At 45.8% G+C, this 23295-nt stretch overlaps 1 protein-coding gene across 4 annotated transcripts; it reads right to left on the bottom strand.

The window, feature by feature from the left end:
• Window positions 1-451: 451 nt before the first annotated feature.
• Window positions 452-22995, bottom strand: LOC306982653 (homeobox protein Hox-B3a-like). 4 transcript variants are annotated; one of them, XM_079583122.1, is made up of 4 exons: window positions 22936-22995; window positions 21295-21370; window positions 9235-10020; window positions 452-1313 (listed from the first exon to the last, which is right to left on the bottom strand). In XM_079583122.1, the coding sequence occupies exons 3-4, from the start codon at window positions 9839-9841 to the stop codon at window positions 505-507; spliced, it is 1416 nt and encodes a 471-aa protein (XP_079439248.1). In that variant the 5' UTR covers window positions 9842-10020; window positions 21295-21370; window positions 22936-22995; the 3' UTR covers window positions 452-504. The 4 variants fall into 4 exon arrangements, with proteins under 4 accessions (XP_079439248.1, XP_079439250.1, XP_079439251.1 ...); XM_079583124.1 differs by lacking the exons at window positions 21295-21370; window positions 22936-22995 and adding an exon at window positions 19870-20040; XM_079583125.1 differs by lacking the exons at window positions 21295-21370; window positions 22936-22995 and adding an exon at window positions 19641-19660.
• Between the last annotated feature and the right edge of the window lie 300 nt (window positions 22996-23295).

Here is a 23295-nt window from a genome sequence, read left to right as displayed (position 1 = left end):
TTTTGTGTTTTTCTGCTTGTTTCATGTCATGTATGTAGGTTTGGTTCTCGTTCTCTGAGCTCCAAAGTGTGACCATGCCATGAGCGCCGGGAGACGTGCCGCGATGCTCGGCGGACGCAGTTCCTCGAGGTGGACTCACTGCGAACAGCTACAGCCCGGGCAGAGACAGACGGTGAGGAGCGTCCGTGGGGGGTTTATCAGTGCTTCCGAAGATGATCTTTCGTGTGAAATGATTTGAGATGTAAGCGCACCCAATAGCAGCAGGATGTTTACCAGCGTGGAGGAAACGCCAATGGGAAAGACTTGTTTTGTTCAGGGGTGTAGGCGTGATTGTGGTGCCAGTGTGGGCCTTGGCGGCAGTGTAAACAGACCTTCCTCACACGGAGACCTTCCTCTGTCTTTGCCCGCTGTACAGCCCTGTAGACCACCCCCCCCCGCCCCACACCGGCCCTCCCCGATGCCCGCCTGCCCCGGTCAGAGAGTCCTACAGTTGGGTCAAACCTGCTACAGGTGCGTGAGCTTGGGTGCTTCCTGGATTCTGCCCTGAGTGGAGTGGTGCCCCGACAGCTCGGTGTAGGTGGGGTGCGTGGGGGGGTCGTGGTGCTGGTTGGCCATGGGCGCCGCGCCGTTGTAGTCCATGGTCTGGTGGAGGGGGGGCGTGGGGCCCAGGTGGTTCAGACCGTACATGGAGGGCCCGGACCCCCCCCATGGGCTCCACGTAGCTGCCCCCACGTACACCGGACTGGCCTGCATGTTGTTGGGCGTGCCGTAGCCGCCGCTGTTCTGTACTAATCCGTGGTGCGGGTGGGGGTCTCCGTAGTCCGGGTCGGGCGCGCCGTACTTCTGCTGCGGGGGGCAGCCCTTCATGGGGACGTTGGAGTAGGCAGTGGACATGGAGTAGGACACTCCCTGGTGCTTGCTAAAGGAGGGGGGGGAGGGAGCGTCGTAGCCTCCTCCACCCATGGGGTGCATGGAGTTGAGGAAGCTGGCCGTGGACTGCATGGTGAGGGGCGGCGAGCCGGTGGGGGACGGGCCCCCCGAGCTGGAGCTGAGGCCCTTGGACTTCTGGTCCTTCTTGTACTTCATGCGGCGGTTCTGGAACCAGATCTTGATCTGGCGCTCGGACAGGTTGAGCAGGTTGGCCATCTCCACGCGGCGCGGCCGGCACAGGTAACGGTTAAAGTGGAACTCCTTCTCCAGCTCCACCAGCTGAGCGCTGGTGTAGGCCGTCCGCGCACGCTTCGACGACGCCGACGACCCTCCGGTGGGGCTCTTCTCTCCTGGGCTGGCACTGTCCCCCGCGGCTGCAGCAGCTGAGCACACAGACGAGCACTTCAGTATCACACACACACAAACTGTTCCACATCATCCAAAACTGGAAACATATTGTGTGTCAAAGTTTTTAAATGTTACTCGGCCATGCTCTGTCACAGTCACTGTTTGGAAAAGACCTGGAAATGATTACGGGATGTGAGCCCTGCAAATGTAACCTAAAATAAGTCAAACTATGAATTATGAAATTGAAAAAAAGGTTTATTTGCCCTTGGTTTGAGTTGGTAATTAAAACAATTAAAGTGCATGTGACGCATTAGACACACAGTTTGCTAAAACATACTTAACACAATTAAATTTAAGTTTTCGCTACAAGTTTTACCCAGCTTTCTTTAGTTTGACCAGTTTTTTTATGTTCATAGTTTCACTTCCTTATTGGACACTGACAGGAAGTGACATAGATCAAGGCAATTTTAAACTGTTGCCATGCCGACCCATGTAAAGTAAATGGGAAATGAGTCAAACTGCTGGAACTTTGCCTACATCTATGTCACTTCCTGTCAGTTGCTTAAAGAGACAAGATACAAGTTGGCCATTTTATGCTCACTACTGCCACATCAGGCCTTACGTGTAACTGCACCTTCTATATTAAGCTCGTGCATGACAGCACTTCAGACCTGAAGTAACATCTTTTTGAGTGACAGGATTTTAGAGGCAGTTGTGGTGAACAGGTCTGGGCTCATTCTACACATTAGGACGTGGCTGGAACATGTAGGGGAGGAAAACACACTATTTTAACATTTTTAAATCTGTATAGTCCCTTTAAAAATTCAAATAAAAAATATTTTTTTGCCCAACATTTCTTCATGAATGCTGCGTCACTGAAATAAAATGATAATTATGACTCACAACAGATGTTATCCATCTAAATAAGTCATACTTTCAAATGCACTTAAAACACACACACATCTCATTGCACTTAGATTCGTGTTTTCTTTTCTTATTTTGAAAGTAAAAACAATTGTTCAACTGGCTTTTCTCCTCTGCAAGTGAAAAGGAGGTCAGATATCCTTGATTAGAGTCATTTTGATTATGTTTTCTTGAAGTAAAATGAAGACACTAATAACAGTTCAGTCACATCTCATAATCTAATGTGGTACATTCACGGTCTGTGGAGCCCGAGCTCAGGGACCTGTTGCCGCGCTCTTATGAAGCCCCGGGGCCCGGCCGCGGCTGAATTATGGCTGATATTAGTTGTCAGCACTTCATAAAGGTGTCAGTTATTGAGAGGCGCGGGCCGAGCGTGGCCCAGGGCACGCAAATTACACGTGGGCTGGAGGACCGGCCCCTGAGAGAGACATGCTCCTCCATGTGCTCCGCTGGCTCATGCCCAGACTCCCGTCGGAGGAAGTGCTCTATCTTTTTCGTGAAATCAGACCGTTAAACGTGCTTTTGAAAAACTCTGAAACTGGATTCTTCCATTATCCACACTGAGGAAAACTAATTAACACGTTCATCCTACAGCAAAAAGTCTCTGGTTTCATTCCCAGACCTTGTACAGCCTGTGTGTCTGGATGTGTGGAGTTTGCATGTTCTTCTTCCAGGGTCATGGTTCCCCTCATCCCTCACCCAAAACATGTACAATATGCTAAAACAGCGGCCCTCCAAAAGTTGTCCACAAATCAATCCTACAGGGCAGAGCCAATTGGGCACCCTGGGAGAGATTAAACTTAAACGTATTGCTGTGCCTCTCAATCCCAGGGGTGGGCAAGTGTGTGTCATGGAGGGCCGATTTTCTTCATTGCCAAAACACCAAGGGCCTAAGCACATAATTGTAGCCCAAAGAAAAGTACTTTTTTTTCTACAAATATAAGTTTTGCACGTAATATATGACCTAATGGGTTGTTTTGCTGGGAAATGTGAAAATACTGACAGCATTTCCCACATTTTTGAGTCCTTTTCATGCATTTGGTCTCTGATTTCTGAATAAATGTTTCTTCAAAATTCTCTTGGGGGCCAAAGGTTTTATGCTGAAGGGCCGAATTTGGATCCCGGGCCTGATGTTGCCTACCCCTGCTCTATCCCTCTATCCCATCAGACACACTTTGGACATGGAAAAGGCTATAAAGTATAATTCTGATCATTATTGTTATGATTATCTGTTACTTAATAATAAAAAAGAAAAGAAAAAGAGAACATGTGACAAGGCCCCAAGTTATGTCTGAAAACCGGCCGATGTTTGTCAAATCTGCATCTCGGTCACAGCGTTTCGTGCTACACGTGGATACCAAACAGGTCAGTATTTGTGAATGAATAAACGAGGGGAAGACCAGGGAGCGCCACAGCCATGTTGGAGTCATTTCTGGAAGAAAAAAAAAAACTTCGACGCAATTCTCAACAAAACATCACAAAAGAAGAATCGCAGAAAGTGTCTTAGCCTGAACACAAAGCTCCGGCCCTGGCGCTCCTCTCCGCTTCCCCGCCCGCGCCCTCCAATCACCTGCCTCCTTCGTTGACATTTCTCAGAGTAATTGTTTCAAAGCCTCATCCGTCCTGTCACTTGTACTCTTCCCGCGACGCCGTGACGAACGCTCCGCAGCGCCTTTTTAATCTCTACCCCTTTGGAAAGGAAAAAAAAAAGAACGTGCGCGCCTCTCTCCGACTCCGCCGCCGCCGCCGCTCGCCTGTTATCAGACATCGACATCATATTAAAGTCATCACTATTTTCCGTCCCGTTCGGTATCGTCGTATCTCGGGTTTGGAAGGCGGCGGCGGCGGCGGCTCAGTTCGTCGGTTATCGGGCGCGACGTTTTGAATTTGTCTTGTTAATGTCTTCCTCCTCACATCAGGGGGAGGGGGGCGGGGTTTTATATGCACAAGTGTCACGTGGAGGGCAGGTATGAGGCGGGGGTAAAGCAAATTGTAAAGAGGGGAAAAGGAAGAAAGAACGTGATAGTATTAGGCTGGGGGAATCTCACAAGTTTCCCCAGTTTAAGTCCATGTTCATTTCCAGCTAGTTTTACTCACGCACATCAAGGTCAAATATTAATGAGAACAAAAGGGGGCTTTGTGAGGCATGTTGGATGCCTTTGGTGCAACGTTTAGATGGAAGAGGCTGCATCAGAATAAACAGATCATTTTGGGGGGAGAGAAAGATTTTGATTGAACGCAAGGGTTCTTGTCATAATTCATTGGATTACAGAGATCCCTGTAAGTACGTTGAATAGGGCTTAGTTTCCAGGACCATGAACAGGCCAGAGGCAGGTCTCACTTTTGCTTAGGGAACATGTGTCAACAGGGGCGGACTGGCCACATGTCCGTTCTGGAAGAGCACAGAAGGGCCACTGGCTCTAGGGCCACCGGTCCCGCCTCGACCGAGCTTTACCCAAATCTAAAAGCTAAAAAGAAAAGCATCAAAATAGCGAGAAAAAGAGGATGAAAAGTCAACAAAAACATGAGAAAAACACGGAGAAAAAAAACCCTACAAAAACGTGAGAAAAACACAACAAAAAATGATAAAAAAAAAAAAAAAAAAGACAAAAATGTGGCGACGTGACAAAAAGTTTCCATCACTTTTGTAGGTCTTAGCTTTCAAATGAGGCGTTGCGTTGTTGCTCTCCAGTCGAGAAGCTTTTAGATTTGGGTAAAGCCCAGTATAAAAAAACATGAATCTAAAAGGAATTCCGTGGTGTATGGTGTGCCACAAGGTTCAGTTTTGGGACCACTATTATTTATTATTTATATTAATGATTTTGCTTCTGTTTCTGCGACCGCCTTTCCCGTTCTTTTTGCTGATGATGCCAATAAAAAAATAAATGATAAAAAGCCGAACTGGGGAAAATGCACTCGTTAATGTTAAGGCGGGGGGTAAGAGGTTACAATCTGTATTTGTGGAAGTGCACAAATACGCTAATTTGGGCCAGGCTGGTCAGAGTCCAGGGCTGTTTTTCAGTCCCAGTCCGCCCCTGTGTGTCAAAAATTATATAATCCGGTGGTCGACTTGTGGAGCATAAATTCCTGAGTAGGTCATAAAAAAAAAAAAAAAGGAAATAATCAAAATGCTCACTCCGGCCACTAGGGGTCAGGGGTCAGCCGAAATTATTTTTTTTAAAAAGGAAATTAATCCACACTTGTCCAGCAGGGGGCACTGACATAATCAGAGATCAGGATATAAACAACACATTACAGCCATGTGGTAAATGGTCTGCCCCAGGGGCGGCTGTGGCTACAAAAGGTGGCGTTCATGTTATAAAATGTGATGTCAGTTGGAGAGCAGGTGCCGATGCAACTCTATGGGACAAAGGCAGTTTTGAAAGATATCTCAAAAAATAAAATTGACAAATGTTGTTCCTCATCAGTATTTGGAAGTGATTAAAAAAAAAAGAAAACGGCGTATTATTTTCATGGCTGAAAGTTCGTTCTACTCGCCAAAAATCACAAATATGTTTTGGAATATTGTCACCACTTTTGGACGCCTTTCAGAGAAAACAAATTGGACCTTGGTTTATACTCGCTGATGGAGGAGACAATCAACCTTGAAGCAGTTTTCGCTTTAGATGGATTGTTTTAGTGAGGACTGAGACAAAAAAATCATATACCATGGTGAGCACAATAGAATTCTTGCTGCTCCGCCTCCATTCTAAACGACAGGCTGTTTAGAATGTTGTGATGTCGCGTGGACGTAACCTACAGCAGATTAGCACCACCAAGTGTGAACGAATAATGACGACAATGTAGCACTTTGACAAACTTGTGACACAGGCTTGTAAAGTGCAATACAAGTGTGAGCTATTATTTATCCGGCAACAGTCCTGTCACCAAATCAGCACCACAACAGTGCTCATTTTATCATCATTAATGTATTGAAAAATGTTTTGTCAATAGTATTTTACATAGTTAATAGTATAGTATAGTTTACATTATATCCAGTAAGTGACGCGCAGTGGGAGCTGGATTTCGGCCCATGACCCAAAATGAGTTTGAGCCCTGCCTTAAAGCATGTGGTCATCACATCATCAAAACTTCATTTGATATAGATCTACGTTGTAAACAAGCCATTTGTGAAAGACAAGCAGATTTTGTGTGCCAATTTTCCTCCCGTGAACCAGGAAGTGAACCAGGAAGTCACAAATATATTCAGGCAACAGCATTAGGCGACAGACTTACGACTTCCACGGTTTAATTCAGACAGTGCAGCTTTAAAAGATATTGTTTACACCATTTAAGGCACTATACCTGACTTTTTTCTTTCTAGCAATGAAACAAAACATTTTTATCCTCGTTTTTTATGATATATTTGTAATTTAAACAAAAAGATTAGGTATGCTCACTATAGAAAACTTAAAGTAAAAGTAATTCAGCTCTGATCTCTGAGCCTTCAAACACTGCATCGCCAGTAGAGGGCACTCAACCGTTTGGATCAGTCTGGACTTGGCAAGGACTGGTTTGTAGTGAAGGCAATTTGAGCGCTGTTATGGTCCTAACATCAGCAGAAGAAGCCGCGACAGGAGGAAACACGACAACCTCAAAATAAAATATTTGTACTCCATTTCCGCTTTGCTAGGGCTAATGTTTACGTTTTAAAACCGGCTTTACTCGTCGCTTTAAGAGATATCCTTCACTCATGACTTTTTTTCTTTTTTTTTTTTTTCTTTTGCAGATGTCTGGACGTCCCGGGACCGTGTGAAGCCGGGGCGCTGGGCCCTGCAGCGTGTCAGTAGTTAGTATGTGGGAGAGTGTGTGCAGGACGGACTGGAGAGCCTCAGGGCGCTGAGCTAACAGATGAGATAAGGGCCAAGGGGAGAGAGCGGGGAGGGAGATGGATGGGAGGAGGTGAGGGATGAACTGCTGAAAGGAGGCGCAGATAGGGCCGATACGGGAGACAGTGACGAGGAGGCAGAGATCAGCACATGTCCGAGCTCAGGGCCAGCCTCTTTCACGCGGCACGCCGTCGTTAATAACATGTTACTTGAACGATTAGCAAACATGCTAACCTTTATGACCAAAATCTTTTTTTTTGCTTCAGTAAATGATTGCCGGATAACTCGCAACTATACGAACGCCAAATGAACAAAGTAAAATAAAAGAGATGGACAAAAGTCAGTAGAATTTCCGATAAACTCTGTGTTTCCTGTCCTTGTGTATGCCTATGGAGTGTTAGCCGTGTCTTGGCTAACACGAAAGAAAACATGCAGCTTTTGGAGAATCGCTAACAACATACTGCGTTCATAACTGTTTTTGCCTTGAAGCTAAAGGCTAACGGTAATTCAGCGCTAACACAAGGTCATATAGCGCCACAATCTGAGTTTATCATTATAAAGGACACTCAGCTTGATGTTTGCGTACACTACATCATATTTGTCAACTGTGCCACCAGATCTCCGACTTCAATATGTTTGCAGCCCTGGATAGTTTTGATATTTATGCTTGCCATTGTAGTTGTATAGGTTTTGTAGTTTACTTTTTTCACTACCAAGTTTTTACATTTTGCAATATGTTGCAGGTTTTCACCGAAGAAAATGTCTAATTTATAAGCCTGTTCACTGACAATGGCAATGAATCTATTCTGTTTCTGGCACCCCTTGAAGGTCAGTCACCATGGCGACAAGCGTGACATCACACCTGTCAACCAAGCTACTTCCGGATCCAAACTGTACAAAATACGTTTGTCAAGTGTGACGTCACGACTTCCGGGTCTTAGCAGAGCGGCAAATATGCGAGAAAGAAACATAAAAAACTCCTAAAAACAACCATTAATATTTCGGAAACTCAACGGAGAGTTACTGAACCTACTTATTTCTCAGACCCATTAGCCAAAAAATGCACCTACTGCTAAAAATGTAATATTTACTAAAGTTGGTACTTCTGGGGTTAGCGTAGCTGCTTCGCCGTTAGCATTTATCCACGCTCGGATGTAGCGATTTTGTTAAATATTACTTTTATAGCAGTAGGTTCAGCATTTTGGCTGATGGGCCCGATAAATAAGTATGATCAGTAACTCTCTGTTGAGTTTCAGAAATATTGATCGTGGTATTAAAGAGTTTTTTGTAGTTTCTCGCACATCTGGACCCGGAAGTAGAGCTGTTCTTAAGAGCCTATAGTTCAAAACTGAGGCAGAGCAGCTGAAAATTCCATGGCGGTAACTATGGCAACTGTCAAAATGCAGATTTCTAGTCTCAGTTTGTTGCTAATTCCTCTGTTATTCCTCGCCCAATGCACATGAAACAAAAACTGTCACAAAGTTCAAAGTCCTCTCTTCCAGCTCATACGTTCATATGGTCCAAAAGTAGAGACAATGTTCAAAAACATGAGCGTGATGTTGGTCGGGAGAAAGGACTTTCAGTCACAAGAACAATGTGGCAGGTTTGTGAATCCAATCACTGTCAAATAGTGATCAGAGGAAACATTTGGACATATTAGTTTCGGAAATCTCTTTCAAAAACTGTTTCTCACCCATTGAGTTGCATTGGCACCTGCTCCGGCTGAAACAGAATTCTAGAACATGAACGCAACCTATTCCACAGACACAACAAATACTTTATCTTAATATCCTTGTGAAAAAACAACAAATAAAAGGTCAAAACATGTTTTTCACTTAATACCTGTAAGTATTTCTTCAGTCAAAATGATGTATGTATGTTTTTGTATTTAGAATTTGCCTTCATTGTGTGTATATAAATAATTTGATGACTAATGTCTGACACGCATTGCGAAAAAGAATGTAATATTTCTGTGAGATCAGATATTTGATAAGAGCCTTGTACAAAGGTTCCATCAGCGAAATCCCATTCAAGTGAATAGGACTTCATTGGACCAGGAAGTAGAGCGATGCTGACGTCACTGAACAAGAGGAGACCAGATATGACCTGACGAGTCTAATCTAATACGGAAAGAGTTTCAAACGACGCCGTGTGACAGCGATCTACCCTTCGTGTGGTGCTTGTGCGGGAGTAGCCGACGCACCGTTAGCCGACGTGCTGCTGGGCGAGCTGTTCTTCTGCTTGGTGTTCTGCCTGCTCTCCTTCATCCAGGGAAAGATGTGCTTGGCCAGGGCCGGGTTGACGGGCAGCGACGAGGGCGGCGTCGCCGACGAGGACGTGGTGGAGGAGGACCCAGAGTTTGACGAGCTTTTGCTGGAGGGCGGCGCTTTCGGGGCGACCGACCCCACGGCGCCCCCTGCCAGCTGACCGCCGCTACTGCCGTTGCTGGAGTTACTCGTGGGCAAAGGGGGGGAGACCTGGGCGCCCATGCAGCTGCCGTTGAGCTCCTTGCTCTTGGCGAGAGGTTGGTGGTGGTTGCTACCGCTGCCGTTGTTGGTGTTGCCTCCGCCGCCGCCTAGCGCTTGCAAGGAGCAGGCAGAGCGCTGGTAGGACTCCACCTCCAGATGGGCGGCGGCGGTCTGGAAGGCTGTCTGGTGCGGGGCCATGGGGAGAGGAGCGTCGTAGCCCCCCACGTAGCCGTTGGCCGTCGGGGTGGCGTTGTTGGCCCCGCCCGGCACCTGGTAGGACGAGTACGCGCCGACGCCGCCCCCGAAAAGCGTGGAGCCGTCGTAATATGAGGTCTTCTGCATGGTAGAGGGGGCGAGGAAGGGGCGCAGGCGGCGGTGGGGAGGAGGGAGAGGCTGAGGCGGCAGGGGGGGCGTCTGCTTGTGCTGCTCCGGTCCTTGCTGGGCGCCACTCGCCGGAAGACCATTTGGCACCGGGGGTCACGTGACGCTGGCTTCTCCGGCGGCCTCTCCTGCAACCCGACCTGGGAGCGAGAGAGAGAGGGAGGGAGGGAGGGAGGGAGGGAAGGGAGAGGGGTGAGGAGGGGGAGGAGGAGGGGGGGTGAAGTAGAAAACGAGAGAGAGATAAATCCATCTTGCTCAAATGAAAGGCGCCATGACATGAATAGAAACCAGTGCTTTTTCTTCCACTCGCTCACTCACTCACCCCCCCCCTCCCTACCCCTTGAGAGCACAGTTTGCAGATGCTCTGGGAAGAAGAGGGCACCATGAGGGCAAACCTCCCCAAAAAAACAGCCTCTCCTGTGCACCAAAGTAGCACAAAGGAACACGGTGTAGCATGAGCCATAAAACTAAAATAAATCAACTATCAAGAATAGCAAAATAAAACATGTATATTAGGCAAATTCTCATGTGAAGAGCAAAAATGAATCTGTTCATTCAAAACACGCAGTAAATTATATCACACTCCAAACCAACCAATGATAGAACAAATAAAAACGAGTGTTGTAAAATCGGTGACAATCGATTGCATTGTCGGTTATTTCGCCATAAAGTCACATGTCCTTCCCACGCGGGTCCCAAAACACTGACACGGTATATTTCGGCCCGCGTGCTCATGAATACAGCCGTGTTACATCACGTGCTTTTGTTTATGTGCCATTTTTGTGTGTGCGTAACGGCGCTATAAAGGCCTCTCTCTCTCTCGCTCTCTCGCGCTCTCGCTCTCTCGCTGATTCTCTCGTGCACCTTCCCTCCGCCGCCGCCGCCGCCGCTGACTGGACTGAAATGTAGGTAGCCTATTTGTGTCACCGGCGAAGATTTACTGCGCTCTGTCTGCGCCTCTCAGCTCACTCATATCTCCCCAAGACATCGGCGCGCGCGCTGCGTAACGGCCCTACGAGCGAGCTGCCTCTCCGCTGCAGCAAGAGATCATTTCACTAACGAAGACATAGATAGATAGATAGATAGATAGATAGATAGATAGATAGATAGATAGATAGATAGATAGATAGATAGATAGATAGATAGATAGATAGATAGATAGATAGATAGATAGATAGATAGATAGATAGCAAACATTGACAATTACGCACGACTGTTTGGTTAAACGGAAAACGCTAAAACCACACAAATAAAAAAACATGTTTAACGGGTTATGGCCATGATTTAAAGCTGATTTCCGCCATCTTTGTCTTGTTTTTTTGTTGTTTTTTTCTGCCACCGTAGGACCTAAAAAAATGCTCACAAACACGACTAACTCGCCAAGGGAGGTGTGGGAAAAAAACAGAAATGGCGGAAGGAAGGAAGGAAGGAGGGAGCTGCTTCTTCACGACTCACTGACCCATCCATCCATCAGGGTCGAGCGAAGAGGCCACAGGGCTCTACCTAACCTCACCGTGGCCCCCCGGGAGGGAGCTGCCCCTTTAGAGCCGCTCTATCTGGGCTCCTCCAAGCCAGGGTGGGCCAAAAAAAAAAAAAAAAAAACGCCGGTCAGAGCGCAGCAGCAGGAGCGGTGGCGGCGGCGGCACCTGGCATTCATTTGTCCTGACCAGATAACACGTCCAAGAGCGAGAAGAGGGGAGGGAAAAAAAAGAAAAGTGGCTTCACTCGCTGCCAGCCTGGACGACAGAAACAGAAAAAAAAAAGTCCAAGCCAAAATATTGCAAAGATAGTCTGGGGGCCTGGCTAACGCTTTAAGCTAGTATGTTTAAAAATAAAAGCTAATTATGGACATAAATAAAACGTTAGGAGCAAAAAAGGTCATTTTGCTCAACAGGAGAAGCAAAATAAAACCAGAACAGAGCCATGACGGAACGAATATTGTGAGCTAATGCTATATGCTAATGCTTAAGAATAAGAAACAACTAATATTACAAAGAATAATAGAAAAATAACAACACAATGGCTCCTAGTTCCTGAATCCTCATTGCTACTATTAACAAAATAGTAGTGCTGAACGAACTGTATAAAATAATGCAATACGGAATAGAATTTTTTTTTACATTTTAGGATGTTTTGGTCGCATTTTACGTTAAAAAACATAAATTACAATTGGCATTTTAATCTCCAAAATACGTATTTTCCATTATGCGCTTTTAAATGAAGACCAATCAACAATATGGACTTTTACGCACGGCCTAAATAGCGCTAACAGTCATTCCACAAAATACAAATGTCAATACGTGATCGAAACGCAAGCCCCACGCGGCTAATCTGTCAGAAAACACACTCTCCACGTTGGGGATAAACATATTCATTCGTTACAGCTACAATTATAAGGTGTCTTTTACGCGCGTGGATGTTAGCCGAATTGAGACGACTCATCATCTCTGGTATTGTTCGTTTTAAGGGGCAACAAAAAAAGAAGAAAAAAAGAAGAAGAAGAAAGAGCCAGCAGCCGCGGCTCAGCTCTCAGCACGTCACACATGTCAGCCATTTATCTTTCCCCCCTTCGACAAGCCGGAATCCTAATTATTTACTCCAAGGAATATAGAGGAGCAGAGGAGAAACGGGGGCCCGCGCTCCAGAGTGTAGGAGGGGAATGCCTTATTAAATCATATCCTGTTTAGCTATTACGGCCCGGGTACAAGTCTGCCCCCCCCCCCACACACACACACACACCCCTTTATGCCTTGTAAAAAGGGCTATATAACACAATCACCAACTTTTTACGCACGCCGCCCTCCCTCCCTCCTCCCCCTCTCCCTCCCTGAGTGGTCCACTTGCGCCGCCGTGAGAAGCGGCTAAACAGTGCACGCGAGGGGGGGGCACAGACGTTTCTTTTTTTTTTTACTGAGGTGTCCACTGTCTGCCGGTTATCCGGGGAGAGGGGGGGGGGGCGTCTAACGTTACAAATGGCGCCGGTGTGCGCACAGGAAGAGACGGTGCGCGTATTCAATTATCAAACATATCCGCATATTCCTTTTTTTTTACGCTATTAGCAAACAGTCCGGCGTCTAGCCTCTTCCTCCCCCCCCCCCCCCCCCCAACAAAAACAATAATCAACGCTATGGGTATGCTAGCATAATAATAACACCGTGCGTAAAAGGAAAAGGAATCGTACGATAAATAAACGCGCGCAATGGAGAGGGAGAGAAAGAACGCGGGAGTGGATACACATACAGGGAGGACGCTTCGTATTGTGTTGCATTGTATTGTATTGGCAGAGATGGAAGGCCGGAGTGAACGAAGGGGGGGAGGGGGGGGAGGGGGGGCTACACACAGCTTTAAAGCATTGTGAACTCTTCTTGAACCGCGATTGAAGTCGTACGGGCCATAAATCACTGGCGCGCGGGCACAGAAACACGCTGCGTTCCGGAAAAAAAAAAAAAAAAAAAGCCGCGTTGTTTCTCACACACCAGCGCTGGCCTATATATCCCTCGCATTTTCCCACAGACCTTACCTCTCCAAAACGGCTCCCCTGCTTCACGCACTCTTTTATTTTTTCCTTCTTTTTTCTTTTTTTAGCTCCGCTGGTGCCGGTCCAAGCCGCGCCGGCGCTGGCCCCACATCTCCAATTCACTCAATAACGAGCATTTCCAAAACAACAACAAACAAAACAAACAAAAATCCCAATTTCGTGGATGTGTTATGGTGTCTCCTCTCACCCCCCCTCCGCACGATAACGCTAGTGGCGGTGTGAAAACAGTCCGGTCCCCGAGTCCTCGCCTGGGCGGAGAGATGGAAGAAGTAAGGCGAAGGAACCGGGGGTCTGCTCTGCTCCCGCGGCTCGCCTGGGCTCCCCCCCGTACGCCGAGGCGCATCAACGGCAGGCGGGATGAGCGAAGGGGGGGCCCCGCGCGGCAGCTGTGTTGTTGTTGTCGTCGCTGCTGCTGCTGCTGTAGCTGTAGCCTATTGGGGTATAGGTGCAATGGTGGCTAATATAGCGAAAGAGGGCTAGCTTTAGCGCAACGAGCAGAACCGGAGCCAGTTGCTTGCTGCTGCCGCCGCTGCTGCCTTTGCGCCACCCCACCACCGCCACCGCCTCCTCCACCGCCGCCGCCGCCGCCACCAGCAGCAGCACTACGCCTCCGCCGCCGATCCACCCTCCAGCGCTGGCTCCCTGGCTCGCCTCCTTTCCCCCCCAGCGTTGATATAACAACGCTCCTCCGCCGTCTTTTCTCCGGGAGCTTCACCAAATCCACTTCACAGTATCATCCTTTCGCGCTGTCCTCCATTTTTTTTCCTTCCACCTCGCGCGCGCGTGTGTGTGTGTGTGCCTTTTCTTCTTATAGGTCTCTCCGCTGCACCTGAGGGGTCCCGGGCTCGGGGAGGGAGCGCACGCAGGTCAGTAGCTCTATCCCACGCGCTTGTTTACACCACAAGACAGCGGCTGACAGGAGGAGAGAGGGGCGCGCTCAGACTGACATGCTGATGCCCCGTCGAGCCGATCAACGTCACTCTCCGCGCGGCCAAATCGTGTGCCAAGACGCGCACTGGATCTTTGGGAGTAGATTTTATTTATTTATTTACTTTTTTTTTTTTTTTCTTAGCACGAGGGAGATCAAACTGCCTACTTAAGAAAGACAGTGTATATAGCATGTGCAATGTCAGACCGGCTGCATGTAGTCAAGGGCGCGCTCGCTTCACCCGGATTGTGTTACACGCTCACGGCGCGCACTTAGCTGTAGGCCATGCAGTAGCTTGTAGCATAATAGCCGCGTAGCAGGAAGCACATGCCATAAATTCATAAATCTGACGTTATTGGATAATTAACACGCCCGTAGCGCAGCCCCAAGAACTACCGCATGGCATTAGATTAGGCGTTTACGCACGGCTGTTTGGTTCACGGAGAGGGCGTTAGAGCCACAGTAGCTCCAAGGGGACATTTAGAAATACTTAAAGGGTGTTGTTGCTAAGTTGAGAGTTCATTCTTTTATATTTGTTCCAACATTAAAATAAAACAAAGCAGACAGGAGTTGCGTTTTTGCTTCTTTCCCCAGAGCTGAAAACACTTGCCTCTGCCTGCTAACGTCATGGGGTGGCGCTTTTATTTTTTATTTTTTTTCTCGTGTTTGAACATTCCAGAGGCCTTTGACTCTTTTTTGTGAGATAATTTCTGCCAGGGCCGGCCCAGGCCAATTTGGTGCCCTGGGCCAGTGGTTCTCAACTGGGAGACCCACCATACTCATACAAGGTTAATAATAAAAGTAAAATACTGTGTTTTCTCCACAAGTTAATGTTGAATAAACGATAAAATAAACATCTGAAGTCATTTTAACAGACTCAAATGTTTTTATGGATACATATTGAGGGAAATATGGCCTGGAAAAGGTTCACGACCCACTGATAACGGTTCTGTGATCCACTTCTGGGTCCCTATCCTGCAATTGAGAACCACTGCTCCAGACAATGGGCTTTGCTAACCCTAACCCTAACCCAAGTACTTGTAACACTTTATTTTAAACTACCCTTGATACGTTGTACCTGCCAAATTAAGTGCAATGTAATGTGCTGTGTAACAATGTGTAATAACTTGCACCTACAGGTTATATACACAACAGAATAATGTGTATTAGTATTTTGGAGGCACATAATAAAACATGAGACCCAAACTCTAACCCTGACTTTAAGCCCCAACCCTAAGGGTCTAATGTCTTATTACATGATGTACCTCCAAAGTACTAATACACTAATACACAGCATTTTACTAAAGTTAGTTAAGTACAATTTATCAAGGTAGTGTAAAATAAAGTATAACACAATTATTTATATTATATTGCACATTGGCATTCCATAAGTGAATTCTGATGTGAATTTTTTCACATTTTCATTCAATTTGGCGCCCCCTCATGGTGTCCCCAAGCGGCCGCCAGGGTCGCCTATGCCCCAATTGCCTCCACTACTATCATGCCTGTCAGCTGTTGTTTTGAGCTTGATCTAAACCGCTTCACTTCTCTGTGCCCGCAGGAGACTAATGCAGGCGCTTTGTCAACGCACAGAAATGATCATGTTAAGACAGACATGTACATATTAAGCACAGCGTGAATGCTAAGACGTCTTAAAGTGTTTACAAAAGAAAAGCAGTCTCAGATTATCGTGAGCATCTGTTTGACTGTTTTGCAGTTGTTTGATAATATGGCAAATCGGGACCGGTTATGTCATGAAAATTCAAAATCAAATAAAATGTTCCCCTCATTGTGTGGCAAAACTGCATTTAATAATAATATGCCGAATTTGGTGAAAAGCTCATGCATGAACACAGTAATTAAACACGAATACGTTTCTCGTAAATACGTTGATATGGACTTTATTCATGTTTATAAACACATTGTTAATCATTCATAAGCACCTCAACTATTGAATGTAAGTATGTACCAAACTCTCCAGACTGTGTCCATAAATACTATTGCTTTCGGGCTGGGACGATATGACTTTGTCGCAATAGGGGCTAATCTCGTACATATCGCAATACAATAAGCTTTACAATACTTCCAGCTGAGTAAACTGAATATAAACCACAAGATGAGACATATGTTTGAGTGCTGAAGCCACGATTCAAGCCGCGCAGGGTTAAGTACGAGCTTGTAATGCGTTTCCGTGGAATTCCGCCTTATCTCCCAACATTCCATAGAGGCCTGTTGAAACAGTCTGGCTCACGGTGAAGCCGGGGTTTGGGAACGAGCGTTGGAAGCCAAAAAAAAAAAAGTGGTTGGACTTGAGTTAAAAGTGAAAGCTGGAAGGTGTTAGCGAGTACAGTCATGGAGGCTGCGTTTGTTTTGTTTGGTATTTGGCACGGCTAAAGGTCACATGGGTTCTCGTTAGCCAATCGGAAGGCTGGGCGGAATTCCAGCCATAACCTGATAATCAGATGTGTTCTGTTTGTTTGGAGACATCGGCACACTTTGGTATGAAAAAAAAACTAATCAGAATATTGCACGTCATACTGAAGAGCTTCTACTGCTACTACAACTACAACTACAACTACTACTACCACCACCACTACTACTATCATCTGCTAGTACAATAGATGAGAAAATCCTGATTTGAAACATTGCACCACGTAGTGAAATGCAACCACTACCATTACCACTGCTACTGCTGCTACTACTAATATTACTACTAGTACCACAGTACAACTACTACTACTATCAAATACTGCTGCGTTATGAAGAAGGAAAGTTGCCTTGCTGGTCCTGCTGTTTTTTACAACTACTAGGCTACTACTACTACTACTACCACTGCTATCAAATACTGCAGTACCATAAAAAAACAACTGATAAATATTGGAACATTTCAAAATATTGCACCACATAATGAAGAGCTGCAAGTACTACTACTACTGCTGCTACTACTACTAAGCCTATACTAGTACTACGACAACTTCTACTATCAAATATGGATATGAACAAGGAAGCCCTGGCAGATCTATGACATATTGCATGACATAAAGTACTGCTGCTCCTGCTGATCCTGCAGCTACTACTACTACTGCTAGTACTGCGAGCACCACTGTCGCTACTATGAAATACAGCAGTAATGAAAGATATAGAAACATTTCAAAACATTGCACCGTATCCAGCAGGAATATGGATGAGAAGAATCTGCCAAATATAGGAACGTTTCAAAAGTACGACTTATTGAACTGCTAACGTGAGTGAAAGGCAAAGAAGGTGAAGATAGACAAGTGTTCTATGACATAATATGCCACTCCTATAAATGAACTCGTTCTGCTGCTATTATGACTGCAATTACATAACTACCACCGCCAAATATTGCAATAATATAAGATCAGATAAGATAAGGGGGGGGTGGAAATAGACAAATGTGCAATCAAAGACAGGATATTGCGCAAAAAAATCCCTAGTATATAGTGGGATGTTATACACAATGGATTAAATAAAATAAAATGGACGAGAGAGAAGGAAAATAGCATAAACCAACAGTCAAAACAGTTTAGACGAGCAAAATGACTAAAGAAATTAGCAAAGCAACACCACAAAGTTATCAACATGAAGCTAACGAACAAAAGCTAACATGCAAACAGTAAAAGTAAAAGAAGCCGACCAAACAGTCAAGGAAGTAACACAAACTAGTGAAAGGTCCTCTGGAGTGCACTATACATCCATATGAGTACAGCAGTAACAGCAATAATAAGGACCGAATAATTAGGGACCGAAATTAGCATGTAGCCTAGCACTAGTATAGGAAAATTCAATTGACATATGGGCTAGCTTTGTATATGCGGTTTTACTCGGGTTTTACTCAATGCTAGGCGCATTGAGTTGCCTTGTGTACGAAATGTGCGGTATAAATAAAGTTGCCTTGCCTTGCCTACTTTCAGAAATCGCTTCAGCGCAAGCTACAACTAGAATATAAACAACAACAACAAAACTACTATTGCATGGGCCAATTTTAGCTTTCAAGCAAAAGCATTTGTTTAAATAAAGAAGAAACACTGGCAATGAAGACTTTTTGTCGATTGCTAACTAGCAGGCTAGGCTGTTAGCATCGCTGTGACAGTAGCTAAAGCTCGTAAGGTAAAAGTTGTGTAACGTGCTTACAAAAATCATGATGATGTTGAGAAAGTTAGGGATGACTTTGGACCGTGGCTATCAGTTTAATCTCTTAACCCCCGCCTCAACCGAGCACATTTTCTCCGGTTCAGCTTAGCTTAGCCTATATTTATTTAAGGTGGGACAGTGCGTATTAATTAACATGAGTCCTCAAGGTACACATGTAAATATGCCAGTTAGCCACAATGGCTAATTTTCATCTGTATTCCCAGGGCTACAGATGTAGCGCCATCCTTTGAAAGCTAAATGCTCATTTATACTTCAAAAGACGCAAGAACTTTGCTCTTGCATCCTGAGCTGCAAGAACATAATTAAGTCACTTTTGCCTTGTCGCCATGGAACTGTTACAAAATGTTTCCACGGCTACAAGGCAAAAGGACTTCATTTTGTTCTGCAGCTCAGGGTGCAAGAAGAAGAAGTTCTTGCGTCTTGTGAAGTATGAACGAGCCTCAAGACCTACAAAACTGATCTAACATTATTCCTTGTGTTCTCACCGTTGTTTTTTTTGCCTTTTTGTTTCGTTTTTGCTGCTTTTTTGTCGCCTGTTTTGCTGTGTTTTGTTGCTTTTTTGCTGCTTTTTCATCCTCATTTACTAGGTCTCGATTTCGTCGCTGTTTTGATGCCCCTTTTTTCAAAAAGCTATGACTGAACTGTAGGAAATGTGCTCGGTTAAGAGTTTAAACGTTGTTTGCAAAGAAAAACAACGGTTACAGGGCCTTTAAACAGGGCTACAAACCAAAGCAGCCATCGGAAAATAAGAAATGAACACTGAGGCGAACTTTCTGCAAACTTTTCGAATGGCTAAACCGTTAGCGCACAGAATGTCTCAAATAGAACCCGAGCGTGCGCATTAAAACTCTTATGAAGTGGGCTAAGTTAGCTTAAATGCAGTTTCCATGGTCACGACAAAGCAAACAGGGAAAGTCCATACGCTCGAATGCTTCACATGACAGTTGCGTGAGGTCATCCGCGTTACTCCGGACCGCCTCGAAATCCATTTATCCTCCCCGTCTAAAAGCCTGGAGCTCGTTAGGCCGACATAGCCGACTTTTCTTCCCACAACGCCGCGTTTCCTGCTCTTTCACACGCACAAAAAAAAAAAAAGCAACGTATTTGTAGCTACTCACTGGGGCCATGGCGAGAGGAGAAGACTCGAAGAAGAAGTAAGGCCCAAACCAAAGCAAGAAGAAGCAAATCCAAAAGGCAAAAGAGACAGACGGCAACCTTCCTCCAAAAGAAAACCCCACTTTTTACGCACAGGCACGCACTAGTATCTCCCAAACATCTCTCTCCCTCTCACACACCCTCTCCCTCTCTCTCTCTCTCTCTGTTTCTCCCTCTCTCCTCTCCACTCACCCCTATTTTTATTATTCAGGACGCTATATACGCTGTCGTTTATGGCCACGTAAGATTTATGAGTTCTCTCGCGCGCCGGCGGCAGCGTGCGGCGCCGCGATGATGTGTGTGTGCGCGCTTGTGTGTGTGTGTGTGCTGCGTAAACACGGGCGACTTTAAAAAGCAGATAGCGCGCGGGCGTTCAGGCTTCTGTATAGAGGCTGCGGATACGTTACGTAGGAGGCCCCAAATGTCCACCGTCTGCAGATTCTTCTCTTCACCAATTGTCCTTTTTTTTTGTTTTTGGTTTGGTTTGTTTGGCTTTACGCTGGGACTAAATGTTTTTTGCTGAGTGGTCGTGAGAGGGGAGACGGAGCAGGAGATTCCGCGCTGAAACACGCCGCTACACGCAACAAAAAGCAACAAAAAAAAAAAAAAAAGCAGGCGGTTATTCTTGATTCGGTGTGGATGACAGACGCCGTGGTGAGGATTGGGTCACGCGTGTTGGGTTTCACAACTGCCTCTCTCCAAAAGAACTCTCTGGAAATGCCTTTTTTTTTCCCTTCTACTTCTCTCCCTTGGGATTTGAAAGAAGACAGAGGAGAAGAGAAAAAGAAAATCTAGGCCGGGGAAGATGGCACGAAGGAATTTCCTTGATTCCGCATCACATTCAATCGCTCTCTCCCATGTGTGTGTTATTTTTTTTTTTTTTTTTCTTTCCCGTCGACCATTTGGTCTCTAGGAAAACACTGCGACTCCTTCTGCGCTTTTATGGCCGATTTTTATTGTTATCGCCGCTGTTGCCCCCCCCCCCCCCCCCCCCGCCCCCGCCCCGCTTTCATTATAGCGGCGCTTTGCTGCTTTGCTTTCCCGTTGGATTTTTAAGCGCCTTTTTAATAACCGCCGTGATGGACTGACCCTTCATCCAGGTTCCTTTTTTTTTTTTTTTTTTTACAACCTAGTATTAAGTTACAGTACATTAGCGCGTGGACGTACAGTGAGTTGTGCAGCTCGGCTTTACATTGCGTCATCATCGGTGGCTATTAACGCGTCAAACAAATACAGTGGAGGGGACGCACGTGGCGCAATCCGGTTACATTGCCGGTGCGTGTGTGCGTAAAAGGGATATTTGTATGAACTTAAATTGTGACCACAAAAAAAAAATACAAATCGAAAATTAATACTTAATACTAATACTTATTAATACACACATAGCCTATATGAAAAAACAATAATAAAATATTTAATTTCGTCACAGTCAAGATTTGCATGTTTTGTCTTGCCATCTGGAGCAGTCAAACGAAAACCCAGGAATAACCACGCGTAAAAATACGCACGCACCCAAAAGGCCCCCCCCCCCCACCACTTGGAGCCACGCAGCAAACCGCCCGTGACATAAATCACACACGCACAACATAAATAAATCAAAAATCGTGGCTGACTTACCGACAGATGCCTCGCTTCTCCCGAGCTGCAACAAGACGCGAGGCGGCGGGAAGAGCGTCCACGAAGCTCCGAGGAACTGCGGGGTGAACCCAAAACAAGAAAGAGAGACGAAATGTCAGGTTCGGAGGGAAAAAAAAGAAAAAAACATGAAGAAAAAAAATAATAACTCCTATATCCACTGTAACCGGACGCTTCCCAGACAGGCCTCCTCCAGCGGAATCGTCTGTCCGGTCAGCGATAGATGGAGAAAGCGCACGGAATGGGGGGGCCCTCTTTCTCCTTGTATTGATTGCGCTTATCGAATTACATCAGATCATATTCCCCCGCAGTTTTTTTACTTTCGAACGAACGGGAGCATTTGGGGACGTGGGATTTTTTTTTTTCCCCTGCCAGAGTGGATGGCTAATGCAATAACATCCCCCCCAAAAAATCAAATACTAATATTCTAAAACAATTATGGAAATGCGGTAAAGGCCTTTGTGCTGGAAACAGAACGGCTCAAAGCGATGACGAGGCGTAAAAGGCTCAGTCCAATGCGTATTGGTGAGTTAAGTTGGATAAAACGCACGCGTAATTCATGTGGTAAGTAATGAAGTAGTCTAAGCAAGGTGTAAGTAAGTAGATCATTTTGTTAGTGAATGCTTGGAAGCTATATGCCTTCAAACTGAAAACAATAAGACAAAATAAATGGGCCTAAATAGATGAATACAGATATTAATAAAAAATAATGTGCTCGCGTAATTGTGTTTGCGTAAACGTGTTTGCGTAAACAATAGAGAAGGAACCCCCACCTGAACGGAGCACCTTTTTTCTCCAATTCAACTTGACCCAAATTTAAAACGCTTATAGGAAAAAAAAGCATCAACAGAGCGACAAAAATGCAAAAAACAAAGCAAAAAAAGCAGGCAAGAAAATAATAGACAAAAACGCAACAAACAGGCGACAATAAAGGAACATGAGTCAAAGTCACAGATCAGATTTTGTGGGTCTCAGCTTTCAAAAGAGGCCTATAGGCTGTAAGCTCCAGTCGAGAAGCTTTTAGATTTGGGTAAAGCTGACTTGCAGAAAGTGTGCTCGGTAATTAAGGTCGGGGTTAAGAGGTTCAACAAAAACACTGATGGAAAATTGCATAAAATGTACTGAAAAATGTGATTTAAAAAAATAAGTCAAAACGCCAAGTTACTATGGGCAAAAAGCAGGTTGTAAGAGCAGGTCGTATAGGGATAATGACTGGACTATATGAGTTCCAAACAACATAACCATGATAAAAAGCTCAAATGTATTATACGAGTCGCATTCATTTGAATACAAACCCCATTTCCGGAATTGAAAGGACAGAATATTAAACCACACTTAGATTAAGGCCTATATGTGAAAAGTTGTAACCCCTGCAGAACAGCCAGGATGTGCCCAGTAATAAGCCAGGAGAGAGAGGGAGAGAGCAGCACCCGGGGGTCAGGCCTCTCTCCAAGGCGCGCGTCCACGGAGAGAGCTAAAATAGACTCCTTGCGTAATGCGTAAACGGGAGAGATGCCGCCGCCGTTGTTGCATAGCTTCCCCTTCTCCAGTCCTGACAGCGTTCCCCCCCTCTCTCTCTCTCTCTCACACACACACACGCACACAAGCACATAAATCACAAACCTCCGCTCGCCTGCCTCCTTTTCCCCCTCAAAAAACGCCACTTCGACCCCAAGATCCCCGAGTCTCTCTTAGCGCGTAATATAAATCCACTTCAGCTCCGCGCGTCCGTGCCCATGTCTTCCTCTTCTTCTTCTACTGCTCCTGCTCCCGCTTCCCATAATTATTCGACCGCAGCCCTTGGAGTCCTGATGTGGCGGTGGTGATGCTGCCGCTGCTGCTGCTGAGCGCGGGGGCCCTCTATAGCGTTCAGTCCCCGGCTAAAAAGGCCGAGACAAAAGGGGAAGTGAGGCCGCCTCCAGACGGGCGCGCACACGCACACACAGAAAAACAGCTGATGAGCCACATTTTGAGAAGGGAGTG

Source organism: Gobius niger, assembly GCF_951799975.1.
Source record: "Gobius niger genome assembly, contig: SCAFFOLD_203, whole genome shotgun sequence".
Taxonomy (NCBI): Eukaryota; Metazoa; Chordata; class Actinopteri; order Gobiiformes; family Gobiidae; genus Gobius; species Gobius niger.
The sequence above is the reverse complement of the archived record's forward strand: the minus strand, read 5'-3'. Positions and strand labels throughout refer to the sequence as shown.

Excerpts from the sequence above, each read along its gene's own strand:
- LOC306982653 (XM_079583122.1), bottom strand. The coding sequence starts at position 9,841 with ATGCAGAAGACCTCATATTACGACGGCTCCACGCTTTTCGGGGGCGGC. Across the intron at positions 1,314-9,234 it reads CAGCAGCACGTCGGCTAACG|CTGCTGCAGCCGCGGGGGAC; the intron begins GTGCGTCGGCTA and ends CTGTGTGCTCAG.